Raw genomic sequence first — 23,132 nt, forward strand, 5'->3', positions numbered from 1 at the left:
GTACTATGCAAAAATATGGTAAGTTTTGTTCAATAACTCTTTCAACGTATGTTCGACATCGCTATAAAAAAAAATTTTTAGTTTTTGGTACGAATACAGAGTTGTTTTCACTCACAGCGCAGCACACGCAGTCGTCATTCATTGGCAGCATATCATATGATTCGTCTTTCACTCACAGCATGACAAAATAGTCGTTTCTTTTTGTGGTGCCTTTAGCCAGGTGGGGATTGGAGGCAAGACTCACAGCCCATTGTCTAGTTATAAAGGTGCAAAAGCAGTTTAAATTAACTCGCAAGTAACCAGCTTAGGGCCTATATAATAACATTTGTATTGTCATTACAACATAAATTGTTAGCACAAAGATAGTATTTGGGTGTGAAACATCACAATAATTCGGCAGTTCCTATTGTCCTCCCTTCTGTTGGTTTTATTTCACCTAACGATGACAATACAAACCTTCGAAATGTTATGATGTTTTACACTCAACTACTGGCTTGTATAATTTGCTCACAACAATTAGAATCGTACATTGTGTACCTACGTGAGGTTCAACATTGTACATTAACACGCTTGTCCGCACAAAATTAGTAAATATGGGCGCAGCCCTTTTCAGGAATTATGCCAACGTAGGTACGAATAACAATTTTCAAGAGAAGGTTTAATTGCGTCAACTTACAAAAAGAGAATTTAGTGACTAAAGACTAAACTTAGATATTAAATATTTTTTACCTCAAACAGGTACCACGTGCCCAAAATAGCTAACACAATAAACGTAGTATGACACCGAATTGTGACGCACGTTTACTGCTACAACGTATATCCGCCCAACATAATGACGCGATGCCTTTTCTGAACCGAATCGTCAACTACAACGTCACAGTTGACCCATTGTATGAAACAGCTCAGTCAAGCATCGATAAATGCACAAAATGGGAAAATTTCAGACTTGGCGGAGCGTTGAAGAAAAACGGCGCATTTGTGTATGAAGAAATTGGTTCAAAGCGAATTGCTTCAATGCTCATTCGCTCAGCTCACGACTGTCGCGCTCCAAATACTTCCCTGCTGTTGGAATATGCAAAATTAAAACCTGACAATCTGGGAAATCCCCTCGATGCGATTCTGGAATTTACAGGGCAAGTAGCGAAGGAAACGTTGCAGGACGTAAGGACTAACCGGTATGTGTGTTTAAAGGCGCTGTATACCGACGAACACTTTGTGAGACAGGGTTTAGCCCGTTCTTTGTTGTATAACAATGAAGTATGGGCGCGTTATCAAGACTACGACACTGTTTTAGCCTTAAGTACCTCAAGACATTTGACTAGCTTGCTGGAAACCTCCGGTTATACTTTGCAAAGAAGTGAACAGTTGCCAAAATTTGCAGAAATGAGCAAGGTCAACCAGAGATGTGGAAAACCTGTTGTCAAATCCCAAGCATTTTTGTGTGTGTTTGTTAAACGTTTGTGTAGATTTATTCCCAAGCTTTGATGTAAAAGTGATGGATCGTTATTGAGCTATGAAAGGTTTTCTTGAGTCGAAAACCGCTTCATGTGACCAAAAACGTTTTTTATTTCTGTATTATTTCATATGCTGGGCCTTGAGCCAAAAAAGAGAAACATGACTTTTGATTTTAATACACGTCAATCTGCATTCTACGTATACATTGTCATATACATCATTTCTTTTTTTAATTTACTTTTTTATGGTTTGATTTTGTGCTCCTTTTCATCTGTTAATGCCATGGTAACAAATAATTGCTTTTACAACCTGGCGAATATACTTCACACCCTATTATATGTGGATTATATTGTTTTCAACTGTCCAAACCAAAAAATCACTTTTGCAAAAGTTACATCATATTTGACACCTAAACCTAAATCCTTTGACCCAAACTGATGTAAAGCATATTACATCGCAGATTACAAAGAGACTGTACAAAGCTAACTTCGTGGAAGTGCCGTTAGCTGCGATTTTTCCGTGAGGAAACACTAAAAAACAATATTTTGACATGCTCAAAGAAATAATATATTTGCACCGTAACGTAACATATCAACAGTGAACTTTCACGAAGAAACCTATGTCGACAGATAATTTGCAACAAACATAAAGAACAGTTTAGAAGCGTGTAGATTACAAATAAAACGAGAATTTAAACATGAATGCTGAATGTAACCAAAATCCAACACTGGTTAAATTTAGGCAGAACCTTGCAACTGAGATGTATGGAAGCAAACCTTTGCCTGTTAGGTTCAATGATTGACTATACTGTTATGCCAGTGATTAATTTTGTGTTTTTAGTGCTTATGTGGTGTTCAACATTGGCAACAACTCAAGAACAGCAACAGCGCAAAAAATATTTCATCAACTTCGCTGGGCGAGACTTTGCTAAAGAACAAAATACGCGTTGACAGCGGCAGGAAACGCGCATAACAAGTGCCTCAAATTTAATTACTCTATGACGTCATAAAAGGCGTTACGTCACATGTTGCTAGGGGTTTGTTCGCTGACAGATTCTGTTGATTCCTGGCCGCTGGCAGTGGCATTGTTTTTTGGTTCTTCAACTTCGCTCATTCCTTTCAGTTCAAGAATATCTAGAGTTTGTTGAATTCTCCTAACTGCTGCCTTCCTCCTGCTTCTGACGTCGTCTTCTCCAGGAGCACCACTAGCACTTACACCATCAAGTTGGATCAATTTTCTTGTAAGCATCTCCTCCAGTTTAAGATATGTTTTCTCTCCCTTATGTCCGTTGAATAGATCCACCTCTTTCTCAATAGTATCCAAGTCCTCCAATACAGATTCGATTTTCTTTTTTGCCGCTGCAACACGATGGTCTTCTTCTGGAGCTGGTTGGGCGACCTTTTCCTCGGGTTTGGTTTGTCGGTTCGGTACTGGTGGCATAGAATCGCTTGATACTTGTTTCGTTTTCCCGTTTTGTGACGGTGATTTAGTGGATTTGGAAGACGATACGGTTTTTCCTGCTGATGGTATAGGTTGACCCGGCGATTGGTGAATCACTTGAATGGGAACAACTCTTTCCTTCGGTTGCTGGCTCTATATAAAAGAAATGATAATGTAAAAAACGAGCAACATCTATTAATACCCATGTCTCAATGCAGTTACACACAGAAATGTAAAATGACTTAAAACAACAAAACAAACAGTCACACCATAACCGTTTGGTCAATGTATGCAATCAGCACGCAACTAGGTGGGGTTACGAGGGCAATGTGACGGTACGTGACGTCACATCATAACAAGGTGTATTACATGCACGAGACAAAAAGGGTCAGCGCTCAAACCAGCGTAAAACAGCTGTCAGTGACTTAAAGCCTGCATAGGACGGACGTGAAATGGCGATGAAAGCCCATGGGACAGGAGACATGCTCAGTGACTGTGAAGTCATAATTGCGCGGCGACAATGACGCTTTTGACGTGGATCATTAAATTCAATATGATTTGGTAAAGGTAATGACATTAAGAGGCCATATAGGTTGGTTCTGCTTCGTTTGCATAAATCGAGTGTTTCTATTACATGCTTAAATGGGATACAAAAGGAAGTTTGCTGCTGAAAACGATGGTTTGGGTAAATCCTGTTGACGCAAAGGCAGTGACATGCATAGCAGTTATAAACAACAGGCAAATGACAGTGAAACCACTCGCAAGTCCCAAGCCAATCCAAGCCTGTTGAACCTCAATATTTGATGGTTCCGTTGACGTTTTTAACTCCACTGGCGAAAGCTCAGTCTCAAGTATGCCAGTCCCATCTTCAATAAAATCAGGGGGTGCATCTGGACCATCTACAGATGTGTTGTCTTCAGGAGTTTCGTTCAAGGAAGCACCGTGACTAGATTTTTCCGGCGAAGGTGTAGTAATGCGATCAAACGGCACGGGATCGCCTGGACTTTGCGCAGTAATACTAAGTTCGCCTTCTAAAGACTGATCGCTGGGAGAATCGGGTAAAAACGGAAGGGGTATGGCAGGGGGCGCATGGGGTATTGAAGAAGGGGTAACACAATCTGCCGTGGTACTAGAGACCGGGGTTTGCCTACGTGTGGGCTGTTCAATCATCACTGTAACAGGTTGCGGTTCGCAAACATCAGGATAAACAAACTTCTCAGGCTCAAGCCCTACATGTTGCACTGGTATAGAAATACAACTATTTGGAGAACGTACTTGCGCAGGTCTTTGGTCTGATGAGGAAAATTGCTGGTGCGATGGCTGTTGTTGCTGTTGTTGGTATTGATATTGCCCTGATTGGTGAGGATAAAATCCGGGCTGCTGCATCCTTGCATGTTGATACTGTGGCTGTGGTTGTGGCATATTTCGTGGATTATGTTGTCGTTGTTGTTGCCATTGCTGCTGAGATGGTGGCACCCGCTCGTGCTGAACTGGTATCGTACGAGATTGCTTTGCTGTGTTCTGTACACAAGGGAATATAGGGTCAAGTTCGTTAAGCTAATAAAATCGTTTGCCTTTGCCAACTAAACGTATTGCGTATTTGCCACACGAAAGCAAAAATTTATTAAAAGTTTTCCAGTGTAAAAATGTTGTGTGCATGCTGGACAATAAACCTAAGTTTTAACACACATAGGGACATGCAAAATTAACGATAATGACAGATTCGATTATCACCTAGCAAATTAGAGCCACAGTAATCTGAACATTTCTAACACTCTTTCGACTAAAATACCAAAGCGGTTACACTCAATTTTAAAGTAATCCTGAATCGCTAGCCGAATTTTGATACGCCTAAAGTGGTTGTGATAAATTCGAAAAACCCGTTTACTAATACTTTTGGAGTCTATAAAAGTTGACTGCAACGTTTGATGGTTAAGCTTGCCTAAACCTGTACATTATAACTCGCATTTTGTATTTGAGAAACAAAATGCTACTACAGTCTAACATAGTCTAAAACACTAAAATTCAAATGCATTTATTGTCAAATTATAAACAAAACTGTTCACCGTACCATATTCCTTTCTTTATCCATTGGAACTGTTAACACTGGGCTTGGCGCTTGTTGCCTCTTCATAACATCAACGAACATAGCTAACAACCGCTCTCTTGAACTTAGTTTAGGCGAAAATTCGCTATTCAATAATCGCTAAGCGTTCTTAAGGACTCGTCGAACAAATAACACTCTGCGACTGTAGGCTGTTTTTATAGCACGCTCGTTGTGACGTCACAGCGGACCAGACGAGCCGAGATTATTCGAGAACTGCGGCGACTGTTTGAGCACATTCGACGTTCGTTAATCGCATTTTTTGGCTTGCAATGACTGGTGTTTGAAAATAGTGGCTCTTTTGTACCGATCGGGCCTCAAAATTTTTCCTTTTGTATTTAGCGGATAGATAATTTTCTTTTAATAAACTGGCTAAATCAGACAACACATTATTATTACATTTCGTTTTCTGGAAAGCTACATTATTAAAATTTTTATCTTCTGGTGGATCTGTTATTACCTGTCTTGCTAAAAAATGCATTTATGATGCTGGTTTCTGTCTACTGTTACTTCGCATTAAAAAAATGAAAAGATCGTAATTTTTTGTTTATTTCTAAAACTGTGCAATAAGTGTCCAAGCAACTAACCACTTTCTACATTATAAATGCAATTATTTTACACAAAAACAGACTTACCTTAGATTTACACAAAAACAGACTTACCTTAGGAGGCCTTGGGTCAGTCCAGGTTGTTGTCCTCGAGTTGTGGTCAATAAAGAATGGCCATTTAGAATTGTCATCTATTCGCATCTCCCAACCTGCAGTTTTATTAATTTGCTATGAACATACCAATCCATAAAAACAGCAGCTTACATTTGTGTCAAAAAAATTATTTAGATTTATGAAAAACATTAAGTCAGTTGTTCCAAAGGCTTTATGAGATATATGACTCCCTAACAGCAAGCATAGCAAATCATATTGATGCAACTGTATGCATTAAGTATTACAAATATAATACATGTAAGATTCCTCAGTAATTATAAGCAGGTTAGTTTCACATGTATTTTAGAATACGTAGGGCTAACATTTAATTTAGTAGGAAACCTTATTGATTTTCCACAGGATTCATTGTTTTATATACAATATCTACCTTTACATCAAACACACCTGGCGGTAAAGGTTCATCCAATCGTAGATCAGGCGGTTTGGGAAATCCTGATTGAAATTGTGACATAGCAACAGAAATCAATATTCAGTATATTTTAAGCCAATGCCCAAGTATTTTTTTGTTATAAAACAGGATAATTTACTTGTAAAATTAGTGCCAACACCTGTAAAGTGTCAAATATTAGAAAAGTGAATGCATTTCAATATTGGCAGCTTATATTGTGCAATTAAAAAACACACAAATATGATTGTGTAAAATTAAATGTAAATGGGCAAAATCGGTGAAATGCAATAAACTCTTGTCACTCACAGTGCTAAACACATAGTGTACAAAAAGCAAACATTGAAAAGTGTACTAAAACTTGCTACTTTGTGGCTGATTGTAGATCCTGAATTTCCTCCTCAAGTGTATTGATTTTCTCATTTCTCTGAACTGTGGCCGCTGCAATAATCTGCTGGGCCTGTTTGAATGACATGTACTGTATGTCACGTACCAAAATATCTGGTGATGCTGTGGCAAGTTTGTGAAGATTGTGATATCCTAGTTTGTGCAATTGCTTAGCTCTAGCAAGCTTCACACCAGGAATTTCCATCAACATTGTCAGTTCTGGTGAAGTACTAAACTGCAAGGATTTCATTACTCTTTCAAAAAGTGCTGTATATGGCCAAAACTTTTCTACTTCTTCAGTAAAATGCAAAGTGCTTGAGGCAAAAGCAACTGTGCTTGATAACAAGTTTTGAAGAAAACCTCTTGGCTGATTAAACTGTGAGGCAACATCCCATATCGAGCGACCTTTGTACAGCTGGTACAGCATGATTGTAACATAAAACCGTCTAAACACCAGTTCATTAACTTTGGTCTTTCTCAAATTTCTGCCTGATGCTTTAAGTGCAATATAATGTTCAGAAATCCCCACAGCAGACGCTGCTTTGACATCACCAGGGGAAAAATTATTCATTTCATTTAAGTACATCAGCCAGTTAGGGTCAACAGAGTGTGCTGCTTCATAAGGGGTCACGAGGTATAATAAATGGAAATAATTCTCCAAGACTAAGCCATGCAGCCCATGTTCCAAGTCATGAAATAGTAACTCACTTATGTTAATATCCACGGAACCTTTATGCACAGCACAACCTATAGTGGATATCTCTAAAGCACCATCATCTGTTTGGGACACAAGGTTCAGTTCCAGTAGTTCCTTCAATGAATTGTCAACAATACTACTGATAACATTGCTTGATTTCTCACCAATAGCATCCAACATACCAGGTGACGCCTGTTTTATCGTGGACACCTGCTTTGAAAACAGTGTATGTTGAAAATAGTCACACACATCAGACTGGCTTTTAACCACTCTAAGACCAATTAGGTTTAGCAGAAGTGCTTTGAAACCTTTGCCATTGTCATACATCATGCTGCTTAAACACATCTCAATGTGTCCACTTAACAAATGTTTCACCTTTTCTTTGTCTCTGTTGTCAAATATTAAGAAACTTTCACCTTTTGTGTCAATACCAGCTCTGCCGGCACGACCAATCATTTGTTTGTATTGTGCACAGGTCATAAATGAACGACCAACATATGGTGAGCGGATAATGACCCTTCTAGCTGGTAAGTTGACTCCTGCAGCTAGGGTAGATGTGCATGTAATTACAGATATCGCACCACTTCTGTACGCATTTTCAATTAGTTGCCTTTCATCAGATGTTAAACCACTGTGGTGATAGGCAATACCATAGGGAATAGTACCTTGCAAAATCGGACATATAACACCATCAGATTGTAAATACATTTCATTCAAAAGTGTCATTTTTTCCTTTTCTTTGTGTGTAAAAAATGTTTTAGGCAATAGCTTACAAATTAATACTGCAACATTCTCACAATTCTTTTTCGTTGGACAAAACACAAGGCAAGAATGGTCAGGCACAACTTCTTTTATTAACGTAGACAACTGATCAGAATCAGCTTTTTCAGTTTCCTTTGTCTCCGAAAATATAGTGCGGACATGTGTCAGTTCTTCTCCAGCCCTTAACTTGTTGCTATCTACCTCATAGATATGATTGTCCACTTTAACATATTCAGATAATTCTACAGGCCTGAAATCATCAGTAAATGTCTGTGCATTCAGAAAAGATGCCAGTTCATCAATATTTCCAATTGTAGCAGACATGCCTACAATCTGACTGTCAGGATTTTGATGTATGACCTTTGTTAACATAGATTCCAATGTAGCACCGCGCTTTCCACCTTCCCCTAGCATATGCAACTCATCAACAACATACAAACCTATTTCCTCCAGCCTTTGCTCATCAATAAGTGAGTTTACCAATGAGTTGGCTTTTTCCATAGTGCAAATGTAAAGCACATTTTTAGATCGCCTTTTTCTTGGAGGGAACCTGCCTTTGCTACCAGCATATTCTTCAACAAGAAAATCACACTCCATAGCGAATAATGCAATACTTTGAACCTTTTCTTGAGCTATAGCAACAAATGGAACGACCAAAACTGCATTTTTATGTTTACACAATATAGTCCGCATTATCAATATTTCAGCTACTAAAGTTTTTCCACCACTGGTAGGCAAGGAGTAAATTAGGTTTTGACCTGAGGTTACACCATCCATTGACAAGCACTTGTGTTGCCAATCATACAATGTATCAATTCCCCTTGAAGATTTTAAAAGCTCTTTCACTCTCTTTGGCAAACCATAAAAATCTTCCTCATTGTGCGTCAATTGGTTGTCATGTTTTTTTATTGGTTTAATCATTGGCGAAACCTGTGCATTGTTTTGCAACTTTTGCCTTATTCGATCTGACAAGTTTGATATAACTTTTGTATTTTTTGGAGTGGAGGTCGACATATTCTCAAACAGTTTTTCGGCAAAAGGTGATGATGCTTCTGTGTGTTTGCTTTTAATGTTATTACTTGTTTCAGTTGAATCAACTTGTGTCAAAACTGTAGCCTGTTCTTCAGCTTGAGGAGCAAAACATTGCTTCTCCAGTAATGATAAATCAACATTGTCAAACACAGAGTCTTGTAGTATGCTCATTTCATGACTGGAATTGCACAGTTTGTTATGTTTTGTTCCTTCATCACTTCCTGTTTCCATAAAGTAATCTACATCATTTTCATTCTGTTCAAACAATGAAGGTGACCCAGATCTGGCAAGATTGTTTTTTGATACTGTTTTGCTTTCTTGTTTTGGGGAAAGTGAAGATTTACTGTTAACAAGTGGCACTGTGGCTTTGCTTTTCATGTCATTGCTGAATATTTCTACACTGCTATTAGAGTCTAGCAATGAGAGCTGAGTCAGACTTGATTTTCTTCGCTTTTTACTGAGACGCTTTGGGGTGTTTCTTGTCTTCATTTTAATTTAAATTTTAAATCAGTTCATGACATCAACAGTGTAAATTCATATCATATCATTATCATTGTCTCAAATCTCAATAAAATCAACTAAAAAGTGTGACACTAAAGTTTAATGGCAGAATAGCAAAACATGTGTTTGCCTTCTTCTATTGCTTAGGCTGCAACCGGACAGTGCGGACACCGGAGAGGACTATGGCTCAAATAGTCTAGAGTAAAATGTTATGACATTTATACCGAAAAACAATAATTACATAAAATATTAAACAAGCACGGTTTCGTATTTAGGAACTCACACGACTTAGATTTGAAATTAATGCCAGATTAACTCAAATGTACATGTACTCTGCAGAGTTCGTTGCAATGGCATTCCCGAACTTTCTTTCAGGTTTTAGTTTTTACAGTCGGACTCAAACGACAAATGACTCGATCAGCAATTTTTGTGGACTCATGTTAAAAAAGGATGGAAGATGATACAGCTAACTTGGTTGATTTCTATTAATTCTATTGGAATCATTATTCAATTTTATTATTTGTTGTTGGTTTTGATTTGATTATTTCGAAATGGTCTTCAATGCGAGGTTTATCACTTGAAATTAACAATAAACACATAAAGAAACGGCGAAAAGTAGTTCTGCTTTTTATCCGGGAAAGTGATGTTTAAAGTTTAACTGTTCTCTTTTTTAACTATATTATTTTCATTTCTCTTTACATTTTATAAACGGCAAGAATTTTATCTGTGCCATAGATATGTAGTATCTTTGCCTGTATCCTTGCATGGAGTGAGGCAATGGGCCACTCTAAAATACGCAATCTACGCAAGCTATACGCAATCTATATCCCGTTTCCATGGCCGTTGGTCCGATCGGACTTTTCCGCTATTTCAGTCCGATCGGACGCAATAAGGAATGACTCAGCAATTTTTTCAGCGTTTTCGCGGACTTCCTCGCGAGGAGGTCCGATGGGACTTTTAAAAGTCCGATCGGACCAACGGCCATGGAAACGGGATATAAGATGTTGACGGTTAGTGCTATTAGGGTCAGGGTGACGGTTTGTGATACAATTAACTTTATAATTTAATTTCAGATGCGTTTCAGGTCTAATTTTCTCTACAAGTGTTAACATGCGGTACCATACAGTGTTTAGTACCACTCTCAACACATATGAGAATATTAAGCCCAAACTGGACATCTAAAACTAAATTATAGTGTTAATTTTATTATAAACCCTCACCCAGACCCTAAAAGCCCTAACCGTCAACATTTTTTAAAGGTTGCATACGTTTTATAAGCAGATTGCGTACAGATTGCGTAGATTGCGTATTTGTAGAGGAGCCCGAGGCAATTCCCTCACTGCTCACTCTATGTTTTCCGCTTGAGTAATTTGCGGCACATTTTGTTTTCTTTGCGTTAATTTGCCAAAATTACTGATTTTGTGTTGAGTGTTGGCAAGGACACGGTTTTTCAGTTTTACTGTTTTCTTGAGCCAGTGACACAACATACCTCTATTTTTCGGTTTGTCGCAACTACCGTACGTGATCGAAAGCAACCATTGTAATTGACGGTAATTAAAAGTTAAAACTAATAAATACCGATCGACCCAGTTAAAATGCAAGTGTAAGTTACGAATAGGATATTGTTTGAAATCTTAGTGTATTTAAATAATAAACTATTTCAACACACTGTCTTTGCTCAGTTGCTATTGCTAGCCGTCCTTGATCGTAATTTCTGTAGTGCATTCACTGCATTGGCCATTGGTGTTCCCCAGTCTGCAGTGCAGAGTATGGCAGCTGAGCTGTGCAGCATGCACGCGCGATTTTGTTTTTTAAAAAAAAATTGGCACGCCGAATTTTCTGCGTTGCACGTGGCAATTTTGCACCAAAAAGGCATTGATTGTCCTGTCTTAAACTCTCTATCGCTTGCTTTGCGCCTGCTGAAATTGGTCTTGCACGCGAATTTACGGGTCTTGCACACGCGCACACAGGCGTTGGTGTAGGTCCTGCACGCACCAGATCTAAACAAAAAAACTTTTGTTTTATTTAAAGTAGGAAAGAAAGAAACAGCACAGGAGATGCCCCTGGTGAATTCATTTATTAACTTAAAAAAGATAAATAAAAAACATATTTTTTAATCATAGCTTTGTAAGTTTTAAATTTTACAGTTTTGTTTGGTCTAAAGTGGACATACAAAAAACCTTGATGTCTACTAGTGTTAACCCTAAACACAGAACATTTCTGTCAAATGACTTCAACAGCAAAAAAACTCAGACCTGGGCTGCAATTAGCATTGGTGTAGTCATTTTTGCATTTGGCATTCCTATTTGGTGGAAGACTACTGAAGTTTACAGGGCTTCTTTGCCATTTGATGAAATCTCTTCATTGTATGAAGATAAAAGTCTGATTGTAAAGGTTCCAATATTGGTAAAAGTTCCAGAAAATGCAGACAATGTTGCAGACATTCTTACCAACGCATTAAAACTTGATTTAAATAATGACATGAAAGGTCAAATAAAGTTTTTGTACAGCTTTGATGATATGAATTCCAAAAGTAACAAGTTTACTGGCATTGTAATTAGGTTACATGTCAAGTCAACTGAACAGATGGAAGCACATGTAGCCAAAGATGGGACAATCACATGCACTCTACCAAATACAGAAAAGAACACAATCGATCAATTATCATTACTTATTAGGGATTTAATCAAAGATGTCATTATTAACGAAGCCCTCTTGCATCATATGGTTGGAAACATTTATCGAACCACACATGAGGATCGACATGACAGAAATCTAATTAAAATGGTGCAAGCCAATCCAAAATTTGAGCTATTGTTTTCCTTGCTCTGTCCAGAGCCACAAGTTCAAGCTGCAACCTGGGACATGGAAAAAGACTCTGAAATGTTTTTGACACCAATGTTAAATAAACTACAGCATTTGTTTGATTTTCATGTCGGATCTCAGATTTTATACTACACCGCTATACCGTACAAGCCCAAAGTAAAAAAGGATGAACAAAATAAGGCTTTGTATCGGTACCTCACACCACAACAGTTGTCATTGGTGATAAACCCAATTGAAGGTCGACTTGGATCACAAGTGTCTTCAGATCCAACACTAAACTTTGTCGTTTATCTTACTGAAAAAAAGTTTACACCATTGTACATTAAAACTGAGAATGGTGACCTTTCCAAAAGTAATGCTTTTCTGGTCCCAAGATGGGGCTCAATGCAGTTCTACAACATAAAAAACATAAGTGAATCAAATGGCCTGACAAGAGTTGATCCTCAAATATTTATGAGTGCATTTATTCCCCATCTCCGTATTCTTCTTGGCTTGCAAAATAATCCATATGTTGGGGAACAGATCATTTTCGAGGATGCTGGGTATGAAAATATAGCAGACTGGGAATTAAACTACTTGTACAGGCTAAGAACTGTAGAGCATATAGCCTCTTCAATTCACACGCTCCACTCATTGTCAAAGCTTTTAAATCAAATCAGTAACATAGTGATAAATGACAATATTGCCACTGAGGTGTATGATGCTGTTGAATCAATAATCAAAGCCAAAGCTGCACTTAAAAATGGTGACCTTGAGACTGCTTTGAAATATTCGAAAAAAGCGTTTATAGCTTCTGAAACTGCATTTTTTGACCCTACTCTATTGGAATTACTGTATTTTCCAGAGGACCAAAAATTTGCAATTTATATTCCACTATTTCTGCCAATTAGTTTACCAATATTGATTTCCTTACGCTACGCTTTTCAAAGATGTCGCAAAAAGGATTTTGATGAGGAAGAAAAAGAAAAAACTGATTAAAGTGCATGTGTGTTTTAAAGTTTTACAATCAAAAGTTTGTGCCGAACTGTTTGATCTTTAACCCAATGTTCAATCTCAAATTCAAACACTGTGCACTCTACATTTTTTATTTGTTTTAAATTATGCCCAAACTTTTGGGCAGGCAATGGGATTTATGTTCGTATTCAGAAAAATCGGAAAGAGTTTGTTTCATGTCCAAAGATTTTATAATGATTATCATTTGTCTTTCTGTTTGCGTGTCTACTGCATTACATGGGTGTTATCATGAAATGTTAACCATTGTTCAACTGTCAATGGAACAACGAAATTGACTGTAAGATGCAACAACCCTTTTTCAAACTTTGTTGTTTGACAGATGATTTATAAAATAGCTCAGTAGGATAAAAAAGTAAAACATCTGTATTATCTAATGTAAAAAGGAAAACATTTTATAATGTTGCAATAACAGTAATATATAAGCATGAAGTGCCAAGCCTGTGGTGGCAAATTGGTTGACGACAGTCATGGGTTAGAAGCTACACTGGTAAGTTAAAGTTAACATTGATATGTACAGTCTAGCAGTGGCTTAGTAAAGTAAAATGTGTGGTCTTCTATGAAAAGTTGCTGCAAAAAAGATAATAGCTGTTTTAATTTAAAAGGTTTTAATTAGAGACCGTCTAACTTGCCCAATCATTTATGAAGTTGTATGCTATATTTATGGGTCCCCTTCCCTGAAGGGGACACATTGTTTTTGTCTATATATATATTTTTTTTCTAATGCGGATTTGTTCCCACATTTTGGTCAAGAAAGAATGGTTCAAACTTTTTCAAATTTACACACATTACAGATATTGGTCTAAAGATGGTCCACGTGAATTTTGATCCCTCGGTTCACCCACAGCCCCCCAAAACGTAAAATTTTTAACGCGGATTTGTTCCCACGTTTTGATCAAGAAAGAATGGTTCAAACTTTTTCATATTTACACACAATATAGATATTGGTCTAAAGATGGTCCATGTGAATTTTGACCCCATTTGATCCCTCAGTTCACCCACGGCCCCTCAAAACGTGAATTTTTAAACGCAGATTTGTTCCCACGTTTTGGTCAAGAAAGAATGGTTCAAACTTTTTCATATTTACACACATTATAGATATTGGTCAAAAGATGGTCCATGTGAATTTTGACTCCGTTTGACCCCTCGGTTCACCCACATCCCCCCAAAACGTGAAACTTTTAAAACGGCTATACTTGCTAAAGCAGATGTTTCTGGAGTTTCATACTTTTTGATTGGTACATTGCAGCGTATTTTAAACTATTTTGTGATTTGAGGTTGTATATATCCATTTTCACCCCTTTACCCCCAAATATTTGTTTGTTTGTTCACATGTTATTGAGGCCAGAAATACAAGACTTAACCTGCTGAAATTTTTAACACCTGTGGATAGGGTGCTACTTGTTGGCTGGTAAAAATATCAGTGCAATCGGCTCAGTAATAGTAAAAATATGTTTTTACATGCTGTCTTCTGTCATATTTGTGCTCGCTCAGTGCACAGCTGACGCAATGGGAGTGATTGGCCATAGTGGCGCATAGAAAAAAATGCCTCTGCTTCACGCATGAACGCAGTGGTTACGTGACCATTTTCTCAGTCAGATAGAAGTCTCAACTCTCAAGGGAGTAATTCACTTGTTTACGATTAAGGCGGGTGAATGCAGCGGGAGTGCTCAGCTTGACGTCCGGACCGACGTTTTATGAGGCAGTCGTGTCGGTGATTAGAAATCGGCTGTTTTTGCGCAGCTATGCTATGTCGTTTTATTAAGTTATCAAGCACATTTTAAGTTTTGGAAAATTGTGTTTAAAAACTGACCTTGAACGACAATATCAAGGTCAAAGTATGAGAATAAATTGAAAGTATTTTTCCTGTTCCTATTTACTGTTTTTTGTAATTATATGACAATAATGATGCAAAAACAATAAGGACAAAACTTTTTGGGTTAAGGCTAAAGTTGGTTAAGCTTGTCCTTAAGAATCTAAAAATAACCAGGATGTTTGTTTACCATAAATCCGCACAAACGCGCGTGTGGGGACCCATTCGTTTTTGCTTGCAAAAACAATCATATGTGTAGATCAAATGATGTGTATAGTAAATTGGTAAATATCTAACAGTGATTGTGCCCTATTTTTACTGTTACCAAATCGCATATGCATATGTGTGGGGACCCATTAGATTATGCTTGCAGAAACAATTAGGTTATAAAGTGCCAGGAAAAAGATAGGGACCCAATGAAATGTAGGTGCCAAATATATATCCATTATAAATATAGTAAATGGAATGTGTGATACATCATTAAATATGATGTAGCATAGGGTTGCCATATTTTATAATACACAATCCCTGACAAAATTTATCTCAGTTGAGTTAACCCAGTTTTTCTCAGTCGTTTTTGTCATTTTTTCTAAACGGTTCCTTTGCCATTATTTCGAGGGCTCGCGGTCCGCAAGCCTGAACGTGTATTTCAGAAAAACGAAAATTGATTGCAAGATTTTAGCTAGTTGTGCAAAATTGCGCATAACAATAATCCAAATCTGACCTCACAGACAAGACAAAAGCAATACAATTGTGCGCGAACAATTGCATTTTCGTGGGTTGTCCTGCAATAAAGCCTATTGTTTAGCAATGGAGACGGTCGATTCTCACTTTCACTTTGATTCAAACTTATTCAGTTGTACAAACTGACGCCAAATATAAATATAGAAATATATATTTGCGGTCCCCGCAAAATACCCTAAAGGACCGCGGATCCCAGTTTGAGAACCGCTGCGTTAACCATTTTTGCAATCCAAACACTTCTATTCCGGAATAAATTAAAAATATATTCGGAAGTCGCATGGACGGCGACACGAGAAAACGTTAGATACGGTGCTCTGATCCTTGTCAATAAACTTTCTGCGTAGGCTCTGTTTAGTTAACTTTGTTAGGCTAAGCTCACTACTCTTACTATGCCTGAAACAATAAGCACACATATCAGGGGTCTCCAACCTTTACCAGTACCACTCTAAAAACCATTCGGACCAATTTCACACAGAAAAAAACTAACAACGGGATCCACAAACACCTTTTTAAATTTGAAATAAAATGCCACTGAAAAAATGTTTTTATGTCTCACGACATTCGACTTTTCGTTGTTAGTTGGTGCCTTGCATATAAGGTACACAGTTAAAGCAAATGAAATTTCCCACGTTCCCACGTAGCATCGAATGGTGTGTTTTCTTGAGACGCGGATTTTTATTTGTGTATTTAACGCGTACTGTTAGACAACTAGTGACAAACAGGTATTGCTACGCGCACACACACTGCAAAACGAAACAGTAACTTTGTGCGTTAACTTGCGCGCCGCCAGTTTACCTCTTTACGTTTCATGGCATAGACGCGGTTGTAGCTTACTATCAGAAACTTTCTCCGTTTTACATTAATTTCACAGTATATATTTTTTTCTTTTTATATTCCTGACTTTTAAGTACATTTTAACATTTCTCCCTGACGCAGATTTGAACACTGAATTCCCTGAAGGTTGTCTCAGCCATGTTTGTCAACCTGCCACTAAATTACTGACTTTTTGTTCAGAATTGAAAAAAAATCATAATAGTTGATGTGATTTCAGTTATGGTGGACTTTGTAAGATTGTTTGATTCCTCATAAGCAGAAAAGACCTGTTTCGTTTTTACGAAAATGCAAGGAAATTTGTGTTCATAAAATATTCGGTTTCGTCCGAATGGCAACAAATTTTCTGGTCAAAACCTAATCTTTGTAGAAATGGCTATATAATTCGGCAAACTAAAAATTTAGTACACCACTAGTTATGGGTCCCCTTCCCTGAAGGGGACACATATTGATTTTACTCGAATTGTTTTTAGTTTTTTTCTTTTTTTTTCTTCCTTTTTTTTTCTTCCCAAAGTTTGTCTCGTTTTTCCATCAAATGTTTGATGGATTTGGCTGAAATTTACACAGATGGTAGATATAGTTATGTAGATGTGCATCCCACTTTGTTTTTGTTGATAACCCGAGTATTTACCCCGCTCGCCCCCTAAAATGGGTATTTTTTCCCCGAAGTTTGTACGACTTGTTTTTCCATCAAATGTTTGATGGATTTGGCTGAAATTTACACAGATGGTAGATATAGTTATGTAGATTTGCATCCCACTTTGTTTTTGTTGATAACCCCAGTATTTACCCCGCTCGCCTCCTAAAATGGGTGTTTTTACCCAAAGTTTGTCCGACTCGTTTTTCCATCAAATGTTTGATGGATTTGGCTGAAATTTACAAAGATATATTTATGTAGATGTGCATCCCACTTTTTTTTTTTATAACCCCAGTATTTACCCCGCTAGCCCCCTAAAATGGGTGAGTTTTTGAACAGTGTCAGAATTAGCTGAAATTTGGATTTCTTGTTTAGTATGCCATTTATAGGTGTCGATTGTTGTGTTCAACCCTGTAGTCCTAGAATTTACCCCACAAGCCCCTAAAGTGTAAAACGTATTTGTATGTTACTGGGCACCACAAATGAAAGATTTCTTTGGAGCAATAGTGTTACAAGGGCAACCAGTTGTATGTTGTTCGTTGGTGGGTTGCTTGGTGGTCGTTTTTGCGCCATGGCAGTTAGGGGCTTGTTAACAGCCCTATGACGTCAGAAACAGTAACGGTTGTTGCTCAAAACACCTCTAGTGGTCGAAATTTTAAACATTGGCGGATTGGGCTGAAATTTTGCAGTACTATTGATTGAGTCATTGTGGTTTTTACATATTTTTTAGTTTGTCTGTGGAACCCAATTAGTTGCCCTACTAGCCCCCTAAAATGGGTCAGTTTTTTAAAACGTTAAATAGGACATACTTCAAACAATATCTGGGGTGAATCTAATTTTATAGTTTGTATTGTACATAGTATTATTATTTAAGCCCAATGCCGATCACTGTTACCTTACAACACCCGACTTTCTCATGGTTATCTCTTGAATTTCATTATTTTTAACTTTGCATGTGTGGGGACCCATGAGTTTTTGCGTGCAGAAACGACTCAAGTTATAAAAGACGATGGCTAATATGGGACCCAATACAAAATAAGCATAGGAAATATATCAATGTTTTAAAATAGGTTATAGTGTATATGCAAGGGCAATATGTGCTAAGCCACCCTTCTAGTTGTAATTAATTTCCATACATGCAATGAAGTGCACAACATAGGTTTTTGCAGATATATATTTATTCGATTTATTTTTATTTTTTAGGTTTGCATGGATTGTGGGGACATCAGTTCATCTGCTGCTGTCAGTAACTTTCAAGCTGCCGATGAAGGTGAATTGATTGGCACCAAAATTGCTTCAAGCTCTTCAAAGTTTGAACACAAATATAGTTTTTACTCAAGTGACAAAAAAGAAAGGTATGGCAGGTCCTTTTGTGGTAAACAAAATTTGTTTTGTTGACAAAAAAGTTTTACTAAATGTGGATTAACACTCATGTCTAGATAAATTAAATAAATAATCCCATACAGCATCAAAAAATAATAATGTGTTATTCTGTCCAACTAATTTGCAATGAAGTCCACAGTATTTGCAACTTGATAATTTATTTTACTCTTGATCACCATCTGAGTATTATTGAAATAAACAGTAGAGGAACCTAAAATGTATTTCAAACAGGGCGAGACTGAGAAACAAAAAGTATATTGAAGAAATGAGAAATGGTTGCACACCGTTTGTAGAGAATGATCAACAAATCATGGAGACTGCAACAACCATATTTGAAACTTACGGAATAAAGTTGGCATTTAATCGAAAACATGTGTATAAACTTCAAATAGCTGGTAAGTTAATTGAACATTTTTGGCATTTAATCGAAAACATGTGTATAAACTTCAAATAGCTGGTAAGTTAATTGAACATTTTTGCAAAAACTTATTAAACTTTATAATTATATAATAGTTATATATATTTTTATGTTTGTTTGTCACAGACGTTTTTGACTGTCCAAACCTTAACTTAAAATACATCAGATATTTTATACATAAAAGGTCATTGTTGTAACTTTAACTTGTTTCAGCTTCCTGTCTCTATGTTGCTCTTAACCAGCATGGGCTGAATGTAACACCTGATAAAGTGCGCAAGGCGATGCAAGCACCTTTACCAGGTTTCATGAAGATTCTTGGCATGGTAAAACGGGTTGTGCAACAACTTAACCTTTAAATATTTTTTCAATGATATTAACAAAAAAATGTGTTTAAAATATCGTCATATATTCTGCTGCAAAAAAAAATCATTTTCTGTCCTATGCATTGACAGGTTAAACAAGAGGCAGATATGTCATCACCATCACCTTTGGGTGTCAATGACACATTTGTTGGATCCTTGAAAGTTTTGGAAAATAAGTAAGTTGTCTTAGTTTACCATGGCTTTTTATTGAAACCAATGCACTGTGATGATATAATATCGTATGGCTGGTCCCTACAAGCCCGACTTGAGTTTTATCTCCACAAGCCAGAAACTGTAATGACTGGGTTTTTTTGTGCATTTAAGATTGTAAAGTGCACTTTATTGTATCTCTCCTCTTTTTTTCCTGAACAGTGTTTCTTAAACATGTTTTTTACAGACCAATACTGCGACAAAAAGCAGAGAAGATTTTTGAGTTTCTTGGGAAACTTGAGCTAACTGCAGGGTTTTCTCCGAGAACAGTCTCTTACACTGCAGGGTATCTTGCCTTCATATCAGAGGAAAAACAGTAAGGCTACAAAAATTACTACAATAAAACAAACCTTGGTAAAATTAAATTTGTTTTGTTGGTCAAATGCACATTAGGAGATAAATTTACATGTTGCCTGCTTAACAGTTTCCCATTTTTTGAATTTTTTTTTTTTTTGACTGAAACAGACCATATTTATGTCAATAATGGTTAAACTGACCAATCACAGCTCAAAAAATCAGTAAAATGCTGATGGCACAAATTCCAACAATGTTTTGATAAGTTTTAAAAATTTAGCCCCAAAACATTGATGCATTTTTTACAGCCAGAAAGTGTGCACCTCGTTTGCCAACTTTTGTCATCAGAATTCCATTGGGAACTTCAACAGAGTGTTACTGCGTGATTTTCGTGAGCGCGTCTTCATTCTTGCCAGACGGTAATGTTGAATAAAAAGTGACTAAGTAACATGACTCGCCCGGGTTTTTTGTCTAGTTTACAGCCGGATCGTATTAATGTTTTGACACTGCAAAACTCTTTCAAGTAAATTTATTTGTAATAAAATGTATGTTTGGTTCGATTTTGTTTAATTTTTTGAGCCCCACCTTTCCAATTGGCTCCTCTAAAATACGCAATCTTGCTGTAAAATATATGAAACTTCTGAAAATGTCGACAGTTAAAGCCATTAGGGCCGGGTCGAGGGTTTGCGATTATGATAACATTATGATTCAAACTTACACCCCTATTGGGCTGATATTCTCGAATGTTTTGGGCTTGTACTAAACACCGCGTCCTAACCTATGTTAGAATATCAGCCCAAAAAGTGTAGTTTACGTATTTTATAGTAGCCCCTCTTTCTAATTGTTTTATTTCAGTTGGAAATACCATCCCAAGCGTAGAATAATTGATGCAATATTTTTGTTGTTTAAAGTTTTATGCCAATTTCGTCAAGGTGTTTGTACAATTACAGCATATTATAATGCAGGTTACCATGGATAGATGACAACGACATACGACTTGAGAGATTTCATCGCCTTATCGACGACGTACTTAAACACAATGGTGCTCTTTTTCAATTACCAAGCAGCACACAAACAGACCACGTTTTCGTCAAAACTGAAAAAACTCGCGATTTTACTGAGAATGAGTTTCTTTGTACACCGCCAACATATTTAAATACAACAGAATACCAGCTCGCAGAAAATGATGGCCCAGACGTTAAACGTTTAAAAACTGCCTCAATGTCTGAGACTTTAGATGAAGATGACATACCTGAATCTGAACTGCACCAATACGTTCGCAACCCTGAAGAAATCGACCGATTAATAAGGATAAAAGAAGAACTCGACCAAGAAAAATAATTTAAGATTTTGATTTAATTTCGTTTTCAAAACAGATTAATCTGTTGCGTTGCGGTATGAACATTGTGTTAATTAGTTTTTTTTTCCTGTCGATTGCTGATTTTTAAAGAATTTTTTCTTATTTTTATTCCCTCCATTCTTTTTCTTCTTCACAAAAACAAAATGCGTTTGAGTATTTTTATCCAGAAAGTCATTTGTTTAGAAAAGACAAGCAGATTTATTGGATGCTGGATGGTGCTAGGTAGTCATTTGGAGGGACTATTGCACTTTATTGTTACTTACTGACCAAACCCGGACGGAGTCGCGAGAACGCCATTTAATACAAAATCATAGGTTTGTATTATCGCATAAAAGTGGTGCAAAACGAATTCCACTGAAGATGTTGTCATATAAATCTAAAATTTGAACGAGACCAACAAGAGTGCACGCCCCGTGCATTTTCCCAGCTCCGTATTATGCAAGAACTATTAGGCAATGTAAGCACGTGCTGAGAAAAAAATATAGCTGCACAGTAATTTTTGACAGTCGCGTTTTTAATAGTATCACAAAGTTTATATGTACCGCCAAGTGAAAATGTATATAGTTGAAAGGTGGTTCGTGCTAAAAGTTTAGGAAGACCTGCCCTGAAAGACAATCTATTCACTTACTTACTTAAATCTACTCATTACGTTGCGAAATGTCACTTTGTATGATATCATAAGTGCAGGCAAGGTTAGGCAGTTGCTGGACGATAAATGGCAATCGTCCTTTAAAGTCTTCTATCAACAAAAAACAACTTAATTGATCACAGCCTAACGATTTCCGTTCTGCTCCAATCCTGTGCACAGTAACTGCTCATAGTCTGAGCCCGACAGCAAGACTGTACGCTGCACGTGCTAATGCGACAAGGATTTGCTAGCCGAGCACGACTATGATGCAACTATTAGTTCAAAAAGTTCTTGTGCATTGAACAGTGAATCAATTCATGTAGTCAAATTTGAAATGACTTTGAGAACCAGAAAAGCAAGAGTACTGCTTGTTGATGTGTCCAGTTTAGGCTCGGTACTCAGATTGGCAAGTTAAAAGTTTAATTAAGACAGGGTTTTATGTTTTTCTCCTGTATTGTGGGTTTAGTTTTATCTATGCTGGTTAAGTTGTGGGCTGTAAAACAAAATCTGTAAAATAAAAAGCTTGTTTGGCGTGAATTTTGCTGTTTGGGCGCATGATTTCCCACATGTTCTGATCTGGGTATATGTACCTATACACACTAAAGTGATTAGACCAGCTGTACCATATGGACATTTTGACTATATGAGACTGCATGGTAACCTAATTTAAATGCAATTGGCACAAAAGTTCTGGTTTAAATGTGAGCTTTGAAGACTGGTGTTTTTCCAAACGTTCGAGTGAGGCTGACTACAGGGCATAAAGTTACAGGCAGTTGTTTTCATTTTGTCGGACAGGAAGCAAGCTTTAAACGCGTCTTGTAAATCTAGATCACCCGACTGGCTGCGCTTCCCGACTTAATTATGGCTTCATCCATCTCTATGAAATCACTACCTCAAGTATAGGTAAATGTCCAATGTCCATGTGCGAAGATGAGTCATTAAATGAATATATTTTGTGCGCATAGTTGGCAAATAAATGATGGAATATTAGTAACTGATAAAATTAAGATAATTGTTATGCTTTATGTCAAAAGAAACAAGAAGTATCTTTGACTGTCATTGCACAGTATGTCATATATTTAGCAAGATTGGGTAGTAAAAACTTCGTTTCGTATCGACAGTTTACGCGA

General features: G+C 37.1%; 5 protein-coding genes across 7 annotated transcripts; 3 read left to right on the top strand and 2 right to left on the bottom strand.

Annotated features, from left to right (window-relative positions):
• The first annotated feature begins 744 nt into the window (after positions 1-744).
• Positions 745-1,658, top strand: LOC145222763 (uncharacterized). The gene has a single exon (XM_080088961.1). The coding sequence runs from the start codon at positions 778-780 to the stop codon at positions 1,483-1,485; it is 708 nt and encodes a 235-aa protein (XP_079945087.1). The 5' UTR covers positions 745-777; the 3' UTR covers positions 1,486-1,658.
• Positions 1,659-2,008: 350 nt separating this feature from the next.
• Positions 2,009-6,211, bottom strand: LOC145222762 (uncharacterized). 3 transcript variants are annotated; one of them, XM_080088960.1, is made up of 4 exons: positions 6,106-6,211; positions 5,662-5,756; positions 4,171-4,416; positions 2,009-3,048 (listed from the first exon to the last, which is right to left on the bottom strand). In XM_080088960.1, the coding sequence occupies exons 1-4, from the start codon at positions 6,170-6,172 to the stop codon at positions 2,476-2,478; spliced, it is 981 nt and encodes a 326-aa protein (XP_079945086.1). In that variant the 5' UTR covers positions 6,173-6,211; the 3' UTR covers positions 2,009-2,475. The 3 variants fall into 3 exon arrangements, with proteins under 3 accessions (XP_079945086.1, XP_079945083.1, XP_079945084.1); XM_080088957.1 differs by having other exon boundaries at positions 3,688-4,416; XM_080088958.1 differs by lacking the exons at positions 5,662-5,756; positions 6,106-6,211 and adding an exon at positions 4,967-5,044 and having other exon boundaries at positions 3,688-4,416.
• Positions 6,212-6,269: 58 nt separating this feature from the next.
• Positions 6,270-9,898, bottom strand: LOC145222760 (helicase POLQ-like). The gene has a single exon (XM_080088955.1). It carries the CDS (start codon positions 9,471-9,473, stop codon positions 6,471-6,473), a length of 3,003 nt encoding a protein of 1,000 aa, XP_079945081.1. The 5' UTR covers positions 9,474-9,898; the 3' UTR covers positions 6,270-6,470.
• Positions 9,899-11,158: 1,260 nt separating this feature from the next.
• LOC145222761 (GPI-anchor transamidase component PIGS-like) lies at positions 11,159-13,645 on the top strand. The gene has a single exon (XM_080088956.1). The coding sequence runs from the start codon at positions 11,670-11,672 to the stop codon at positions 13,287-13,289; it is 1,620 nt and encodes a 539-aa protein (XP_079945082.1). The 5' UTR covers positions 11,159-11,669; the 3' UTR covers positions 13,290-13,645.
• A 2-nt stretch (positions 13,646-13,647) lies between these two features.
• LOC145222764 (transcription factor IIIB 50 kDa subunit-like) lies at positions 13,648-21,536 on the top strand. Its single transcript, XM_080088962.1, has 8 exons — positions 13,648-13,812; positions 18,551-18,702; positions 18,962-19,125; positions 19,362-19,471; positions 19,601-19,686; positions 19,908-20,036; positions 20,323-20,433; positions 20,980-21,536. Exons 1-8 carry the CDS (start codon positions 13,750-13,752, stop codon positions 21,353-21,355), a joined length of 1,191 nt encoding a protein of 396 aa, XP_079945088.1. The 5' UTR covers positions 13,648-13,749; the 3' UTR covers positions 21,356-21,536.
• Positions 21,537-23,132: the final 1,596 nt, after the last annotated feature.

The sequence above is a fragment of the Phallusia mammillata genome, chromosome 4 (assembly GCF_965637545.1).
Source record: "Phallusia mammillata chromosome 4, kaPhaMamm4.hap1.1, whole genome shotgun sequence".
Lineage (NCBI taxonomy): Eukaryota > Metazoa > Chordata > Ascidiacea > Phlebobranchia > Ascidiidae > Phallusia > Phallusia mammillata.

Excerpts from the sequence above, each read along its gene's own strand:
- LOC145222762 (XM_080088957.1), bottom strand. The coding sequence starts at position 6,172 with ATGTCACAATTTCAATCAGGATTTCCCAAACCGCCTGATCTACGATTG. Across the intron at positions 5,757-6,105 it reads GGATGAACCTTTACCGCCAG|GTTGGGAGATGCGAATAGAT; the intron begins GTGTGTTTGATG and ends ATAAAACTGCAG. Across the intron at positions 4,417-5,661 it reads CTGACCCAAGGCCTCCTAAG|AACACAGCAAAGCAATCTCG; the intron begins GTAAGTCTGTTT and ends CCTTGTGTACAG.
- LOC145222761 (XM_080088956.1), top strand. The coding sequence starts at position 11,670 with ATGTCTACTAGTGTTAACCCTAAACACAGAACATTTCTGTCAAATGAC.
- LOC145222764 (XM_080088962.1), top strand. The coding sequence starts at position 13,750 with ATGAAGTGCCAAGCCTGTGGTGGCAAATTGGTTGACGACAGTCATGGG. Across the intron at positions 19,687-19,907 it reads TTGAAAGTTTTGGAAAATAA|ACCAATACTGCGACAAAAAG; the intron begins GTAAGTTGTCTT and ends TGTTTTTTACAG. Across the intron at positions 20,037-20,322 it reads TTCATATCAGAGGAAAAACA|CCAGAAAGTGTGCACCTCGT; the intron begins GTAAGGCTACAA and ends CATTTTTTACAG.
- LOC145222760 (XM_080088955.1), bottom strand. The coding sequence starts at position 9,473 with ATGAAGACAAGAAACACCCCAAAGCGTCTCAGTAAAAAGCGAAGAAAA.
- LOC145222763 (XM_080088961.1), top strand. The coding sequence starts at position 778 with ATGACACCGAATTGTGACGCACGTTTACTGCTACAACGTATATCCGCC.